The following is a 14,921-nucleotide window of genomic DNA, read 5'->3' on the forward strand; positions in this document are numbered from 1 at the left end:
GAAATTAAAAATTCTCTAGAAGGAATCAATAGCATTATAACTGAGGCAGAAGAACTGATAAGCACCCTGGAAGATAAAATAGTGGAAATAACTACTGCAGACCAGAATAAAGAGAAAAGAATGAACAGAATTAAGGACAGTCTTAGACAACTCTGGGACAACATTAAATGCACCAACATTCAAATTTTAGGGGTCCCAGAAGAAGAAGAGAAAAAGAAAGGGACTGAGAAAATATTTGAAGAGATTATAGTTGAAAACTTCCTTAATATGGGAAATGAAATAGTCAGTCAATGCCAGGAAGTGCAGAGAGTCCCATACATGATAAACCCAAAGAGAAACAAGCCAAGACCCATATTAATCAAACTATCAAAAATTAAATACAAAGAAAAAATATTAAAAGCAGCAAGGGAAAAACAACAAATAACATACAAGGGAATTCCCATAAGGTTAACAGCTGAAACTCTGCAATCCAGAAGGGAGTGGCAGGATATATTTAAAGTGATAAAAGGGAAAAACCTACAACCAAGATTACTGTACCCATCTGATCTCATTCAGAGTCAATGGAGAAATTATAACCTTTACAGACAAGCAAAAGCTAAGAGAATTCAGCACCACTAAACCACCAACAAATGCTAAAGGAACTTCTCTAGGTGGGAAATGCAAGAGAAGGAAAGGACCTACAATAATAAACACAAAATAATTAAGAAAATGGTAATAGGACATACATATCAATAATTAACTTAAATGTAAATGGATTAAATGCTCCAACCAAAAAACATAGACTGGCTGAATGGATACAAAAGCAAGACCAATATATATGCTGTCTACAAGACACCCACTTTAGACCTAGGGACACTTAGCGACTGAAAGTGAGGGATGGAAAAAGATATTCCATGCAAATGGAAATCAAAAGAAAGCTGGAATAGCAATTCTCATATCCGAAAAAATAGACTTTAAAACAAAGACTATTACAAGAGACAAAGAAGGATACTACATAATGATCAAAGGATCAATCCAAGAAGAAGATATAACAATTATAAATATTTTTGCACCCAACAGAGGAGCACCTCAATAAATAAGGCAAATGCTAACAGCCATAAAAGGGGAAATCAACAGTAACACAATCATAGTACGGGACTTTAACACTCCACTTTTACCTATGGACAGATCATCCAAAATGAAAATAAATAAGGAAACACAAGCTCTAAATGATATATTAAACAAGATGGACTTAATTGATATTTATAGGACATTTCACACAAAAACAACAGAATACACTTTCTTCTCAAATGCTCATGGGACATTCTCCAGGATAGATCATATCTTGGATCACAAAAAAGCTTTGGTAAATTTAAGAAAATTGAAATCGTATCAAGTATCTTTTCTGACCACAAAGCTATGAGACTATATATCAATTACAGGAAAAAAATCTATAAAAAATACAAACACATGGAGGCTAAACAATACACTACTTAATAACCAAGAGATCACTGAAGAAATCAAAGAGGAAATCAAAAAATACCTAGAAACAATGACAATGAAAACACAATGACCCAGAACCTATGGGATGCAGCAAAAGCAGTTCTAAGAAGGAAGTTTATAGCAATACAATCCTACCTCAATAACCAGGAAACATCTCAAATAAACAAACTAAACTTACACGTAAAGCAATTAGAGAAAGAACAAAAAGACCCCAACGTTAGCAGTAGGAAAGAAATCATAAAATCAGATCAGAAATAAGTGAATAAGAAATGAAGGGAACAGTAGCAAAGATCAATAAAACTAAAAGCTGGTTCTTTGAGAAGATAAACAAAATTGATAAACCATTAACCAGACTCATCAAGAAAAAAGGGAGAAGACTCAAATCAATAGAATTAGAAATGAAAAAGGAGAAGTAGCAACTGACACTGCAGAAATACAAAAGATCATGAGAGATTACTACAAGAAACTATATGCCAATAAAATGGACAACCTGGAAGAAATGGACAAATTCTGAGAAAAGCACAACCTTCTGAGACTGAACCAGGAAGAGATAGATAGTATAAACAGACCAATCACAAGCACTGAAATTGAGACTGTGATTAAAAATCTTCCAACAAACAAAAGCCCAGGACCAGATGGCTTCACAGGCAAATTCTATCAAACATTTAGAGAAGAGCTAACACCTATCATTCTCAAACTCTTCCAAAATATAGCAGAGGGAGGAACACTCTCAAACACATTCTATGAGGCCACCGTCACCCTGATACCAAAACCAAACAAAGATGTCACAAACAAAGAAAACTACAGGCCAATATCACTGATGAACGTGGATGCAAAAATCCTCAACAAAATACTAGCAAACAGAATCCAGCAGTATATTAAAGTGTTCTACACCATGATCAAGTGGGGTTTATACCAGGAACACAAGGAGTCTTCAATATTAGCAAATCAATCAGTGTGATAAACCATATTAACAAATTGAAGGGAAAAACCATATGATCATCTCAATAGATGGAGAAAAAGCTTATGACAAAATTGAAAGCCCACTTATGATAAAAACTCTCCAGAAAGTAGGCATAGAGGGAACCTACCACAACATAATTAAGGCCATATATGACAAACCCACAGCAAACATTGTTTTCAATGGTGAAAAATTGAAACCATTTCCAGTAAGATCAGGAACAAGACAAGGTTGTCCACTCTCACCACTATTATTCAACATAGTTTTGGAAGTTTTAGCCGCAGCTATCAGAGAAGAAAAAGAAATAAAAGGAATCCAAATCAGAAAAGAAGAAGTAAAGCTGTCACTGTTTGCAGATGACAAAATCCTATTCATAGAGAATCCTAAAGATGATACCAGAAAACTACTAGAGCTAATCAATGAATTTGGTAAAGTAGCAGGTTACAAAATTAATGCACAGAAATCTCGTGCACTCCTATACACTAATAATGAAAAATCTCATGAGAAATTAAGGAAACACTCTAATTTACCACTGCAATAAAAAGAATAAAATACCTAGGAATAAACCTACCTAAGGAGACAAAAGACCTCTATGCAGAAAACTATGAGACACTGATGAAAGAAATTGAAGATGATACAAAGAGATGGAGAGATATACCATGTTCTTGGATTGGAAGAGTCAACATTGTGAAAATGACTCTACTACCCAAAGCAATCTACAGATTCAATGCAATCCCTATCAAAGTACTAATGGCACTTTTCACAGAACTAGAACAAAAATTTCACAATTTGTATGGAAACACAAAAGACCCCAAATAGCCAAAGCAATTTTGAGAAAGAAAAACAGAGCTGGAGGAATCAGGCTCCTGGACTTCAGACTATACTATGAAGCTACAGTAATCAAGACTGTACAGTATGGGCACAAAAATAGAAATATAGGCCAATAGAACAGGATAGAAATCCCAGAGATAAACCCATGCACATATGGTCAGCTTATTTTTGATAAAGGAGGCAAGAATATACAATGGAGAAAAGACAGCCTCTTCAATAAGTGGTGCTGGGAAAACTGGACTGCTACATGTAAAAGAATGAAATTAGAACATTCTGTAACACCATACACAAAAATAAACTCAAAATGGATTAAAAACCTGAACGTAAGGTCAGACGCTATAAAACTCTTAGAGGAAAACATAGGCAAATCACTCTATGACATAAATCACAGCAAGATCCTTTTTGACCAACCTCCTAGAGAAATGGAAATAAAAAACAAAAATAAACAAATGTGACCTAATGAAACTTAAAAGCTTTTGCACAGCAAAGGAAACCATAAGCAAGACGAAAAGACAACCTTTAGAATGGGAGAAAATATTTGCAAATGAAGCAACTGACAAAGGATTAATCTCCAAATATACAAGCAGCTCATGCATCTCAATATCAAAAAAACAAACAGGGCTTCCCTGGTGGCGCAGTGGTTGGGAGTCCGCCTGCTGATGCAGGGGACACGGGTTCGTGCCCCAGTCTGGAAAGATCCCACATGCCACAGAGCGGCTGGGCCCGTGAGCCATGGCCGCTGACCCTGCACGCCCGGAGCCTGTGCTCCGCAACGGGAGAGGCCACATCAGTGAGAGGCCTGCGTACCGCAAAAAAAAGGAAAAAAACCCCAAAAACTAACAACCCAATCCAAAAATGGGCAAAAGACCTAAATAGACGTATCTGCAAAGAAGATATACAGATTGCCAACAAACACATGAAAGGATGCTCACCATCACTGATCATTAGAGAAATGCAAATCAAAACTACAATTAGGTATCACCTCACAGCAGTCAGAATGGCCATCACCAAAACATCTAGAAATAATAAATGTTGGAGAGGGTGTGGAGGAAAGGGAACCCTCTTGCACTAATGGTGGGAATGTAAATTGATACAACCACTATGGAGAACAGTATGGAAATTCCTTAAAAAAACTAAAAATAGAACTACCATGTGACCCAGCAATCCCCCTACTGGCATATACCCTGAGAAAACCGTAATTCAAAAAGTGTCATGCTCATTGCAGCTGTATTTACAATAGACAGGACATGGAAACAACCTAAGTGTCCCTTGATAGATGAATGGATAAAGAAGATGTGGCACATATATAAAATGGAATATTACTCAGCCATAAAAAGAAATGAAATTGAGTTATTTTTAATGAGGTGGATGGACCTAGAGTCTGTCATACAGAGTGAAGTAAGTCAGAAAGAGAAAAACAAATACCATATGTTAACACATGTATATGGAATCTAAAAAAAAAAAAAGCTTCTGAATAACCTAGGGGTAGGACAGGAATAAAGATGCAGATGTAGAGAATGGACTTGAGGACACAGGGAGGGGGAAGGGTAATCTGGGACGAAGTGAGAAAGTGGCATGGACTTACATATACTACCAAATGTAAAATAGATAGCTAGTGGGAAGCAGCCACATATCACAAGGAGATCAGCTCAGTGCTTTGTGACCACCTAGAGGGGTGGGATAGGGAGGGTGGGAGGGAGATGCAAGAAGGAGGAGATATGGGGATATATGTATATGTATAGCTGATTTACTTTGTTATAAAGCAGGAACTAACACACCATTGTAAAGTAATTATACTCCAATAAAGATGTTAAAAAAAAGGTTAAAAAAAACTCAACTCATGTTAGACATGCAGTTTTCAATATAATTTCCAGTGTTTTTTTTTTAAAAATATATATTATAAACTTCAAAGAATAACAATTACATGTTAGAAAAGATACTCCTCCATTCCCCAAATGATTTAAGTTTTCTCAATATTCAGGTTTGTGATTAAAAAAATTAAAGAAAGATACTAATGAAGAAACACAGTTGTTTAGAAAGGCAAGTTTTTGAACAGAATTTCTGAAGAAATGTACATTAATACATCCATATATTCACTGCTTCTTTATGGCAATGGATATGAAAAAGGGAATACTGAATAAGATCTCAAAATTAGTAACTATCTTAGACAACTGGAAGAGAGGATACTTTCAAACAAGAATATTTTGTGTATTGGAAAGCTGGAAGTGGAGAAATTCTTTTCTAATACCAAAATTAATTGCTTACTGGTTGATCTGTTCGGTTGATCCCAATCAAGAAGAGCAGTTCTGCTACAAAAAGGCTGATGCAGAGGTTCTTATGGATGGTGTTACGGTCACTCTGGAGCCCACGGAAAAAGCAAAATGTGAAGATGCAAATCAGGAGACAAACAAGGGACAGCAAAATTCCAACCCATGTGATCACATCCAGAAGAAGGTCATGGACCGCATCACTGTGCTGGAAACACAATAGAAAAGGCATAAGTTGCAATTATTCATAACCAATTACAAAGTTTATAAGGGCCTGGTTCTATGATGATTTTAATAATGTACTAAATATCCTCCACACATGCAATGAATAAGATAACTTAATTATTTGGGTTTTCTAATCCACAGGTAAAGCATTTTATCTTTTCTGTGAGGTGTAAATCAGTTTGTCAATAGAGTCTGCATCTTTCTTAGCTATGTACATTTTCAGTTGTACATTTTCAACTATGTACGTTTTCAGTTGAAGCATATCAACTTAATTCTGGCCAAAGATTTCAAGGTAAAGCTTTTCATTTTTCTACCCCACATCACATTTTTAGGTTAATATTTTTACAACTCTTGCTAGGGAATACTCTATATAAAAATTAAGTTATACACTTAGGAAAGTGGTATCACAACTGAAATTTATTTGAATCTCTGAAGAATTTTTATTAAAAAAATACAATTCCTCTGTCCTATAAATCCTTTATCAGAATTTCGAAGGTTGAGTTCATAAAAGTATGTAATTTTATAAAGATCCCCAGTTAATTCTGACGGACAGCCACATATGTGTACCATTTATTTAGTGGAAAATCTAAAAGAATGAGGATAGTCACTGGATTTATATTCATATTGAATGGCTTAAGGAGATCAAGAAGTTTGATCACTGAAAGGTTTTGCATGAATAGAACCTGTTATACACAGATGGAAAATAAGTATTCAGAATTACTATACCCGATAGCAGCCCCAAAGAGATAGTAGAGCCATGAAAAAGAAATACGTTCATGAAAACATCCGCATTGAAACTACATTATGTGTCTCTGTTACAGTCCTGTGAGTTCCATACCTGCCATGTTCCTTGGTTTGTCCACTATCTCATTTCTGTCTTTGTTCTAAGATTCAAAACTCCATTTCCACTCTATGATAGCTTGCCTCCGTCGAAACCACTTTTGTGAAGCTTAGAATGTATGGTAGCCCAACACATCAGTGTGCCAACATGTTGGAGCAGAATCGAGAAACTGTCTATGACTGTCAATTGCTCTTTTCTTCCTAGGTTTCTTGAAAATTCTTAAAGACCTAACTTCCAACAGTAGGGGAATACATAAATAATGGTTGATATTTATGGAATGATATTCAAAAGAGGAGTAGAAAATCAGTGTTCTAGATTTATAGTCACAAACATAGATACTTCTCAAAAATCTAATATTACGTTTAAAAAAATGCAAGTGGCAAAAGTATCTATACAGTATGATCATTTATGTAAAAATTTAAATGACACAAATCAATGACATTGATTTTTATGGATATATGCATAAGTAGTGAAAGCATAACATGTGCATGGGAAATTTTTTAGTTGAAAACAAAGATATGTGTTTCTAATTGACATCTTTTTCAACTGTATAGATCATACACATTGATTTTTGTTTTAGGATGGAAGTTACTACATTTAGTTGTCTCCCACATTGTTAGATCACCTTAAAAAATTCATAAATATCCAGGTTTTCTATTTTTATTTTTATTCAAACTTTGTACCTTTCTGTTTTATATAAACTTCATACAAAGATTATTCTGAATGTGGAAATTCTCCTTACAAGTGAGCCACCATGCTGTAACCTGAATCACAGCACTTCGCATATTGCTAGATACAACTTCACAGTTGTTATCTGATAAAGAACTCTGCTAGGACACTGCCAATGAAACAGTTTCAAACTATTCCTGCATAACTCTAGATGTATTTCTCGGAAGGAGCTCAAATCATGAAAGAAAACCACATGAAATTTTGCTTTAACTGCTTTGTTCTCCAGGGGACACTGCTAAAGTAGTGTTGGGTCTCTGATAGCTTAAATTACTTTTACTATTGGAGGGTGGAGAGTGGTTAGTGCTACCCGGTTCCCTGAACAGAGAGCTATTTGCTCTCTTCTTTGACTCAAAGGAAAGATGCTGTAATTGAGTATCAAGCACCAGCGTTCAGCACAGCAGTCTTCCATAATGGCAGGTATAATACATTCTCAAATATATCCTAAAGACCTAAAACACTAAAAAAGAAAGAAAAAAAAGAAACCAAATAACTCCAGCTTTTCCTGGGTAGTTGCATTATTAGAAATGTATTGACTTTACTCAGTGCCTTTGTAGGTCTTTCAAAAACCTCATGCAGAGTTATTAAAAGAAGAATACCAAATGTCAAAACAACTACAAAAAGTACATAATGCTCAAAGAAAGAATAAAAAAGTCTAGCAATTAATTAGTAATCATCTTTCGGGTATTACTGTCTAGTTCAGAAAACATAAACACCAACTACCTTATATGTATTATACTGTGATCAAATGTAACTCACCACTTGAATTTTATCAGTAAGATGAAAGAAAAAGAACAATGAACATTAAATGTGAACAAGACCTATGAGTTTAGCCTTCTTTATAGTAGTCTGTCATAACAGAACTTTCAGGAGGCCAAGCCATGATAAAAACCAACCCCCCTTCAAGAGGATGGTCAATTGAATAAAACTCCTAGGTATAGTTTTTTTTTTTTTTTTTTGCGGTACGCAGGCCTCTCACTGTTGCGGCCTCTCCCGTTGCGGCCTCTCCCGTTGCAGAGCACAGGCTCCAGACGTGCAGGCTCAGTGGCCATGGCTCACTGGCCCAGCCGCTCCACGACATGTGGGATCCTCCCGGACCGGGGCACGAACCTGCATCCCCTGCATCAGCAGGCAGACTCTCAACCACTGCGCCACCAGGAAAGCCCTCCTAGGTAGAGTTTTAACAATGTGATAATGCAGCAAGTATTCCTATTTCCAAGGTTCCACGTTTTGAGTACTCTATAACTCAATCACCCCTGACATGAACTATATACCATTATGTGACTTGAGATCTTATTAGTCTTATATCTTATTATTATATCCTAGCACTTAGTATTGGGCTTGACACATAAAAAATGATGAATAGGGCTTCCCTGGGGGCGCAGTGGTTGAGAGTCCGCCTGCCGATGCAGGGGATGCAGGTTCGTGCCCCGGTCCGGGAAGATCCCACATGCCGCGGAGCGGCTGGGCGCGTGAGCCATGGCCGCTGATCCTGCGCGTCCGAAGCCTGTGCTCCGCAACGGGAGAGGCCACAACAGTCAGAGGCCCGCGTACTGCACACACACACAAAAAAAAGATGAATAAATACTTGTTTTTGAATGGTTATAATAACACTATTCCACTTAAACTAAATGTCTAAGAGCTGAGCCCTCTTACATCAGTATAGTTTTAGTATCCATTTAATCCCCACTGGATTTTAAAAAGTATCAATATCAAATATTACATGTTCAAAACTGAGCCCCTTCTTATCCTGTTTCTCCCTCCGCTCCCACCCCCCACTCCCAAATCTACCCTTCCTTCTGTTTTCCTCATTTCAGTAAACAGCAACTTCATTCTTTGAAGTGTTCTGGCCAAGAACTTAAGAGTCATATTGATTCCTCTTTTTCACACACTACTCTTAATCCATCAAGAAATCTTGTAGCTCCTGTCTTCTATCTGACAGCTGCTCCTCACCTCAATTGCACAAAATTGGTTAGAGCTACCTGATTTTTTTTTTTTTTTTCGGTATGCTGGCCTCTCACTGCTGTGGCCTCTCCCGTTGCGGAGCACAGGCTCTGGATGCGCAGGCTCAGCGGCCATGGCTCACGGGCCCAGCTGCTCCGCGGCATGTGGGATCCTCCTGGACCAGGGCACGAACCTGTGTCCCCTGCATCGGCAGGCGGACTCTCAACCACTGCACCACCACGGAAGCCCCACCTGATTTTTTTTTAAACAGCCTCCTAAATGATCTCCCTACTTTGACCCCCATCCATCCCCCTTTCCTCTCTGTTCAACAACATGGAGAGATTCTCTTTAAATACAAGCCAGATAATAAGATTCATTGATGGAGGCATCCAATGTCTCCTACCTCAATAAAAGTAAAAACCAAAGTCTTTACAAAGGTCTACAATGTCCTATAAGATCTGCACTCCTGTGAAACATTTCCTATTCTCCCCTTCATTCAGTTCACTCTACCCCAGTTGGCCTCCTCTAGCCTTTGAATACATCCAGCACATTCCAGCCTCAGAGACTTTGTACTTGATGTTCCCTTGGTCTGGAATTCTCTTCCAATAAATAGCTGTGTGACTTACTTGCTAACTTCCTTCAGTTCTTCATTCAAATGTCACCTTCTCACAGAGTTTTTCTGAATCACCTCATCTAAAATTGCAAACATCATTTACCCACTCTCTCTATTGCTTTTCCTGAATTTTTTTTCCTCTTAACATTTACCTAGACTATATATTTTATTAATATATCTTATTTATGTTTTCTGCATAAACAAGAAATATTAATAAAATACATAGCCTAGAACCTATTGTATAGCACAAGGAACTCTACTCAATACTGTGTAATGGCCTATATGGGAAAAGAATCTAAAAAAGAGAGGATATATGTATACGTATAACTGATTCACTTTAATGTATCCCTGAAACTAACACAACATTGTAAATCAACTGTACTCCAATTAGAAAAAAAAAAAAATTTCTTGTTCATCGTCTGTGGCCTTTACTAGAAAGTACACTGCAAGAGAATAAGTTGTTTAATCACCAATATATCCCCAGGCCCTAGAAAGCTGCCTCCCATAGAGTGGATGCACAATTAATGTGTGAACTGAATAAATGAATCTCTCTTTAATTACCCCCCCCTTCTGCAATGAATTTAGATTATAAACTAAAAGTTGTATCATGCTGCCCATTGCAACCTTTGGGGTTCTTTGGTTCATAAACTACCTGCTCTAAAATCTTGAGTAAAAGATAAAGAAAATTAAAGCTGGAGAATGAGAAGGTCGTTACACCATAATATCTTAAAATGTGTGGAAGTAAGAGGACTGCAGAGTAAGTATGATTAGAGTCTGAAGATGTGGATTTAACCTTGTCGCTCCAATTTTGCAATTGGACAACTTTAACAACTACTTACCCTTTAAAGTATCAGACACTTCATACATATAGAGATAAAACAGATTCACTTTATCATATACCTGAAACTAACATGATATTGTAAGTCAGTTATACACCAATAAAAATTAGAAAAATAAAGAATCAAAAACTTCAAGGAAATTAATTTCTTAAAGAAGATGGGGAGCTGTGAGAGAAAATCTACAAGCAGAACGACAGAATGATTCATCAGAATATACTTTCAGGCAATTCATTGACTCTATCCACACTAGAAAGAAATTTTTATGAAAACAATACTCATTTTTAAGGCTTTCTGTGAAGCTTACATTCACATATGAAATGCCAGATATTTTGTAAAAGCTACAGAAAGTTTCTGATTTTTCCTTTTATTTTCACCTCAATGAATCTGCTTTGTCTTATCACTGTGGGGTTACTGAGTAATTCAAATACCACAAAAGGGGTGAGTACCACAATGAAGGAAAAAAAGGTGGCTTAAACAATGATGTTTTGTGAAACTCACTCTGTCAGTATAAAACCCTCAAATATACCAATAGGTACATTTAATGAAACTAAGCCCAAATTCATGGAATAGGGAAATGTGACTTCCGCTTCATGATTTAAAAATAACTCAACCTGTGTACACTAAGATCTTTATGTAAATCTTGATATTTCTAACTTTATTGTCCAAAAAGCATCTTATCAGCAAACAAGATGGAGAAATAGATTTTGAACTGTTTTCCATTTTTACTGCCTAAGTATTTCCAGATATATTGTATATTTCCAGATACACAAACTATATGAATTAATTCTGAACCCCTCTGGATGTTTTTTTATAATTTTAGAAAGTTGCATTTTCCAGACATTGCTTGAACAATCACCCTATAATAATTATTAATTGTGGGCAGTAATTTTCAAGAACCTGTTTTACTTTCTGCATTAAAATGTATTATTTTAATGTTGAGTTGGAGTTGTTAAGGCATAATAATATGATTTTTAAATTGCCTCAAACATATCTTGTTCTGAAATACTTGTAATATAGCTAAATGAGTTTTATTTTTTCTTCTTTGCAAATGTAGGAGCACTCACTTTGCTACCAATGTTATCACATCAGCATAAGGCGTTGCTTTGACTCAGGAATTTTACTGAAGCTAGTAGGGTTATGAAAGGCCTATTTTCTGATAAATATGGCAAGAACTCTGTGAAATAAGTTCCTCGCATTGCTCTAACAGATCATCAAACACATAGGTCACCACACGAATGCTTGGGGAAATAAAGGGCTCAATGGTCTGAGGAAATTAGAATTTTTTTTTTGCAGTAATAGGATGAAGGTCAAAGTTGAGTAACACAGTAAGAAGAATGATATGATTGCATTTCTTATGATTTTTATAGTAAGTTAGCCAAAATAACTCAGCAATAATTTCCAAATTTGTATCAAGTTGAAAAAAAAATCAGTCAAATATTTTCAAGCTTTAATTGCTGAGAGAGTACCACTGGCAAGTAAAAGCACACAAAACTATTCATATCCAACTATCCTTTGAATTCAAGAGAACTTATTCAGAATATCTCTTTGGTTTCAGAAGCACAGCGCTGTATACTCTTAAGTTATTTGAAGTTTTCTTGCTTTGAATTGAAAAAAAAATTTTTTAACCTCACCATATTTGGTGAACCAGATTCACAACTACCTTAATAGAGGAAACAGAAAAGGAAATAGTAGAAAATGTGGAAATTAAGTATCTTACAGTAGTTGAGAATTAAATACAGATATAGGTTTTTAAAAAGTAAAGTTGATAAACAAAAAACAATTACTGACCAATTAGAAATTTTTAAAGTAAATGAAGTAATCAAGCAGTAAATAAGAAAAAGATTTTAGGAATATCTGGGGTGAGGGTAGAAAATGAAGCTGGGAAGATAGAAAATTTCATCTTTAACATTTCTGAGTTAAATACAGTGGTGATGATAATGGTGATGATGATAGCTAACACATAACTTTCAAAATATCAGTTTCTTTTAGGAGTGCTTATCTCTTTTATTAGGGTTGTCACTTAGTCCTATAAAACACTGTGATGTGATACTATTATTATTTCCAATTTACAGATGAAAAAACTGAAGCACAGATAAGTAATTTACCCCAGATCATTCAACTAGTAATGCAGTAGATATAGTATTAATGGTAACGTGACCAAGTATCCAGGTTTGCTCAGGAATGTCTTAGTTTTAGCATTAAATTTTTCTATCCTGGGAAAATCCTCTCCCAAACATGAAACTATTCCAGAGATCAGGGTTGGGTTCAGAAGTTTGAAAGCAAAGTACAAAATCCTTATGATAGTCTAGAAAATAGAGGCTGGAAGCAACATTATTTTTAGTATCAAATGTCTGTGGCATTGAACATCCACCTTCCTTAGTGACTCTTGCTGTCCTTTTCCCTGACTACTGATGCTGGAAACCATGATTTGCAGTTCCTAGTAGAGAATCAGACGTTGTATTATTCTGAGTGATGAAACCTAAGTATGCAAATTCAGGGCCTTGTGATGCTAAATTTCTCTTTGATTTTGGATTAACTGTGTGCTTTGTACCAAGATTCTGCTAAATTAATTTTTAACATTGTTACTATTGTTGACTGTTCTCTAAGAGTTCATTGATGAAACTGAGAACAATATAATATAATAACATGACAATACTGAAAAGGAATGCTAAACAACTGTGTTATTTTAAAGATACATGAAAGGATACATGAAGTTAGATTAGAGAGATAACCAAAACAAAGCATACTACACAAAATGTGGAAATGAATTTGGGGCCAGGAATGAGAAGACTGTGAATGTGCGTATGGAGGCTGAAACTCACAAATCTAGGATAAGACAGGCAAGTTTTTGTAGGATAAAAAGTGGGGTTTTTTGTTTTATGTTTTTTTTAAACCTCTCCTCAAAAGGTACCAATGTTCAGTTGAAATTAATGGTAGTGGAGTAAGCCTGAGTATTCCAAAAGAATAAACATGTATTATTGCTTTCTTCCCTTTATTTGTCTTTGCACCTGAGTAAAGTTACTTTTCCTGATTCAGAGGTTGCAACTGAAATGTCCTGTGGGTGAACAAAAGGAGAAATTTTGATAACCAATGTTTTGCTTCCTTACAGTGTAGAGCTGATTCTGTCAGATCATGCTTTCTAAAGTATATAAAGTGAAGTGTTGGATCATAGCAACAAAATAATGTTTCCCCCAGCTCTTATACATTTTGATTTGAAAAATGGAATTTCAAATTGTCTTCTTGATTTCCATAAAGGTTTTGATTAAACTTCAGAAGACACGAAACAAAAGACTGTTGATAACCTTGCCCATATATAAACTAGACTTTGCTCATCTATCTGCATATTTGATGGACAGTGCAAATGTAAATTTTGGAAAATGCCATTCAGCCTATAAACTTCTTACAAAAGAAAATGAACAGTTCTTACCCACTAAATGTGCTGTACACCTTGTAGACAAGGCTGCTAGAAAGGAATGTGATGTGCTTACCTGCGATAATGAAGTTTCATAATGAAATTATTTGGTCACTTTTCAGTTTCTTCAAAATGTGTAGAAGTACTTAATGAGCCTTTTAACTCTCTAGAAATGGAAGGAGATAGTCTCCTGAGACATGTGCCTTCAAGATGGCTATTACAGGGGCTGGCCATAGACAAGATGTTAAAATACTGACCTGTAAAATCATATTTCCAAAGTGTGGGACAAGAAAAATGTCTTTCTCTAACTTTGAAATATATGACAGATGAGAATGGAGAAAAAGATTACAATAAGACACATTTATATGTTTCTCTAAAACTGTTTGATGAGCTCTGAAGAGGCTATAGGGAACCTGGAAAAAGATGAACTTATTCTACCCGAGTTGCATGGACTTCTGCATAGGTTAGAACAAAAAAATCATTACAGTGAAAAACATGATTTATTTTGGGGATTTAAGACTGTTTCCAAAAAAAAATGTCATCAGAAAAGGACAGTCATGTTAACAGGACTTTATCATTTCTTTATTAAAACTTTAACTTGCTTGGGATCCAGTCTTTACTTCATAAAGTACAACTATTTCAGTGCTCTAAAACCATTATCCCTGATAGTGTTTAAGCTTATGCTGACATCCAATGTGCTTGGAAATGTTTATAAATCATGAACATTTTGGACATGGACAGCTCATACGATGAGTTCACAGATGCAAAAGAACAAATTGA

At 35.7% G+C, this 14,921-nt stretch overlaps 1 protein-coding gene across 4 annotated transcripts in view; it reads right to left on the reverse strand.

Annotated features, from left to right (window-relative positions):
- ADGRL3 (adhesion G protein-coupled receptor L3) overlaps positions 1-14,921 on the reverse strand; it is an 865,234-nt gene that overhangs the window by 98,317 nt on the left and 751,996 nt on the right. For all 4 annotated transcript variants that reach the window (XM_029235469.1, XM_029235470.1, XM_029235468.1 and 1 more), the window contains one exon: positions 5,540-5,749. In XM_029235469.1, the coding sequence (XP_029091302.1) occupies positions 5,540-5,749 (210 nt within the window). The remainder of the gene's footprint in view (positions 1-5,539; positions 5,750-14,921) is intronic.

The sequence above is a fragment of the Monodon monoceros genome, unplaced genomic scaffold (genome assembly GCF_005190385.1).
Source record: "Monodon monoceros isolate NGI ecotype Baffin Bay Population unplaced genomic scaffold, NGI_Narwhal_1 Super_Scaffold_20, whole genome shotgun sequence".
Taxonomy (NCBI): Eukaryota; Metazoa; Chordata; class Mammalia; order Artiodactyla; family Monodontidae; genus Monodon; species Monodon monoceros.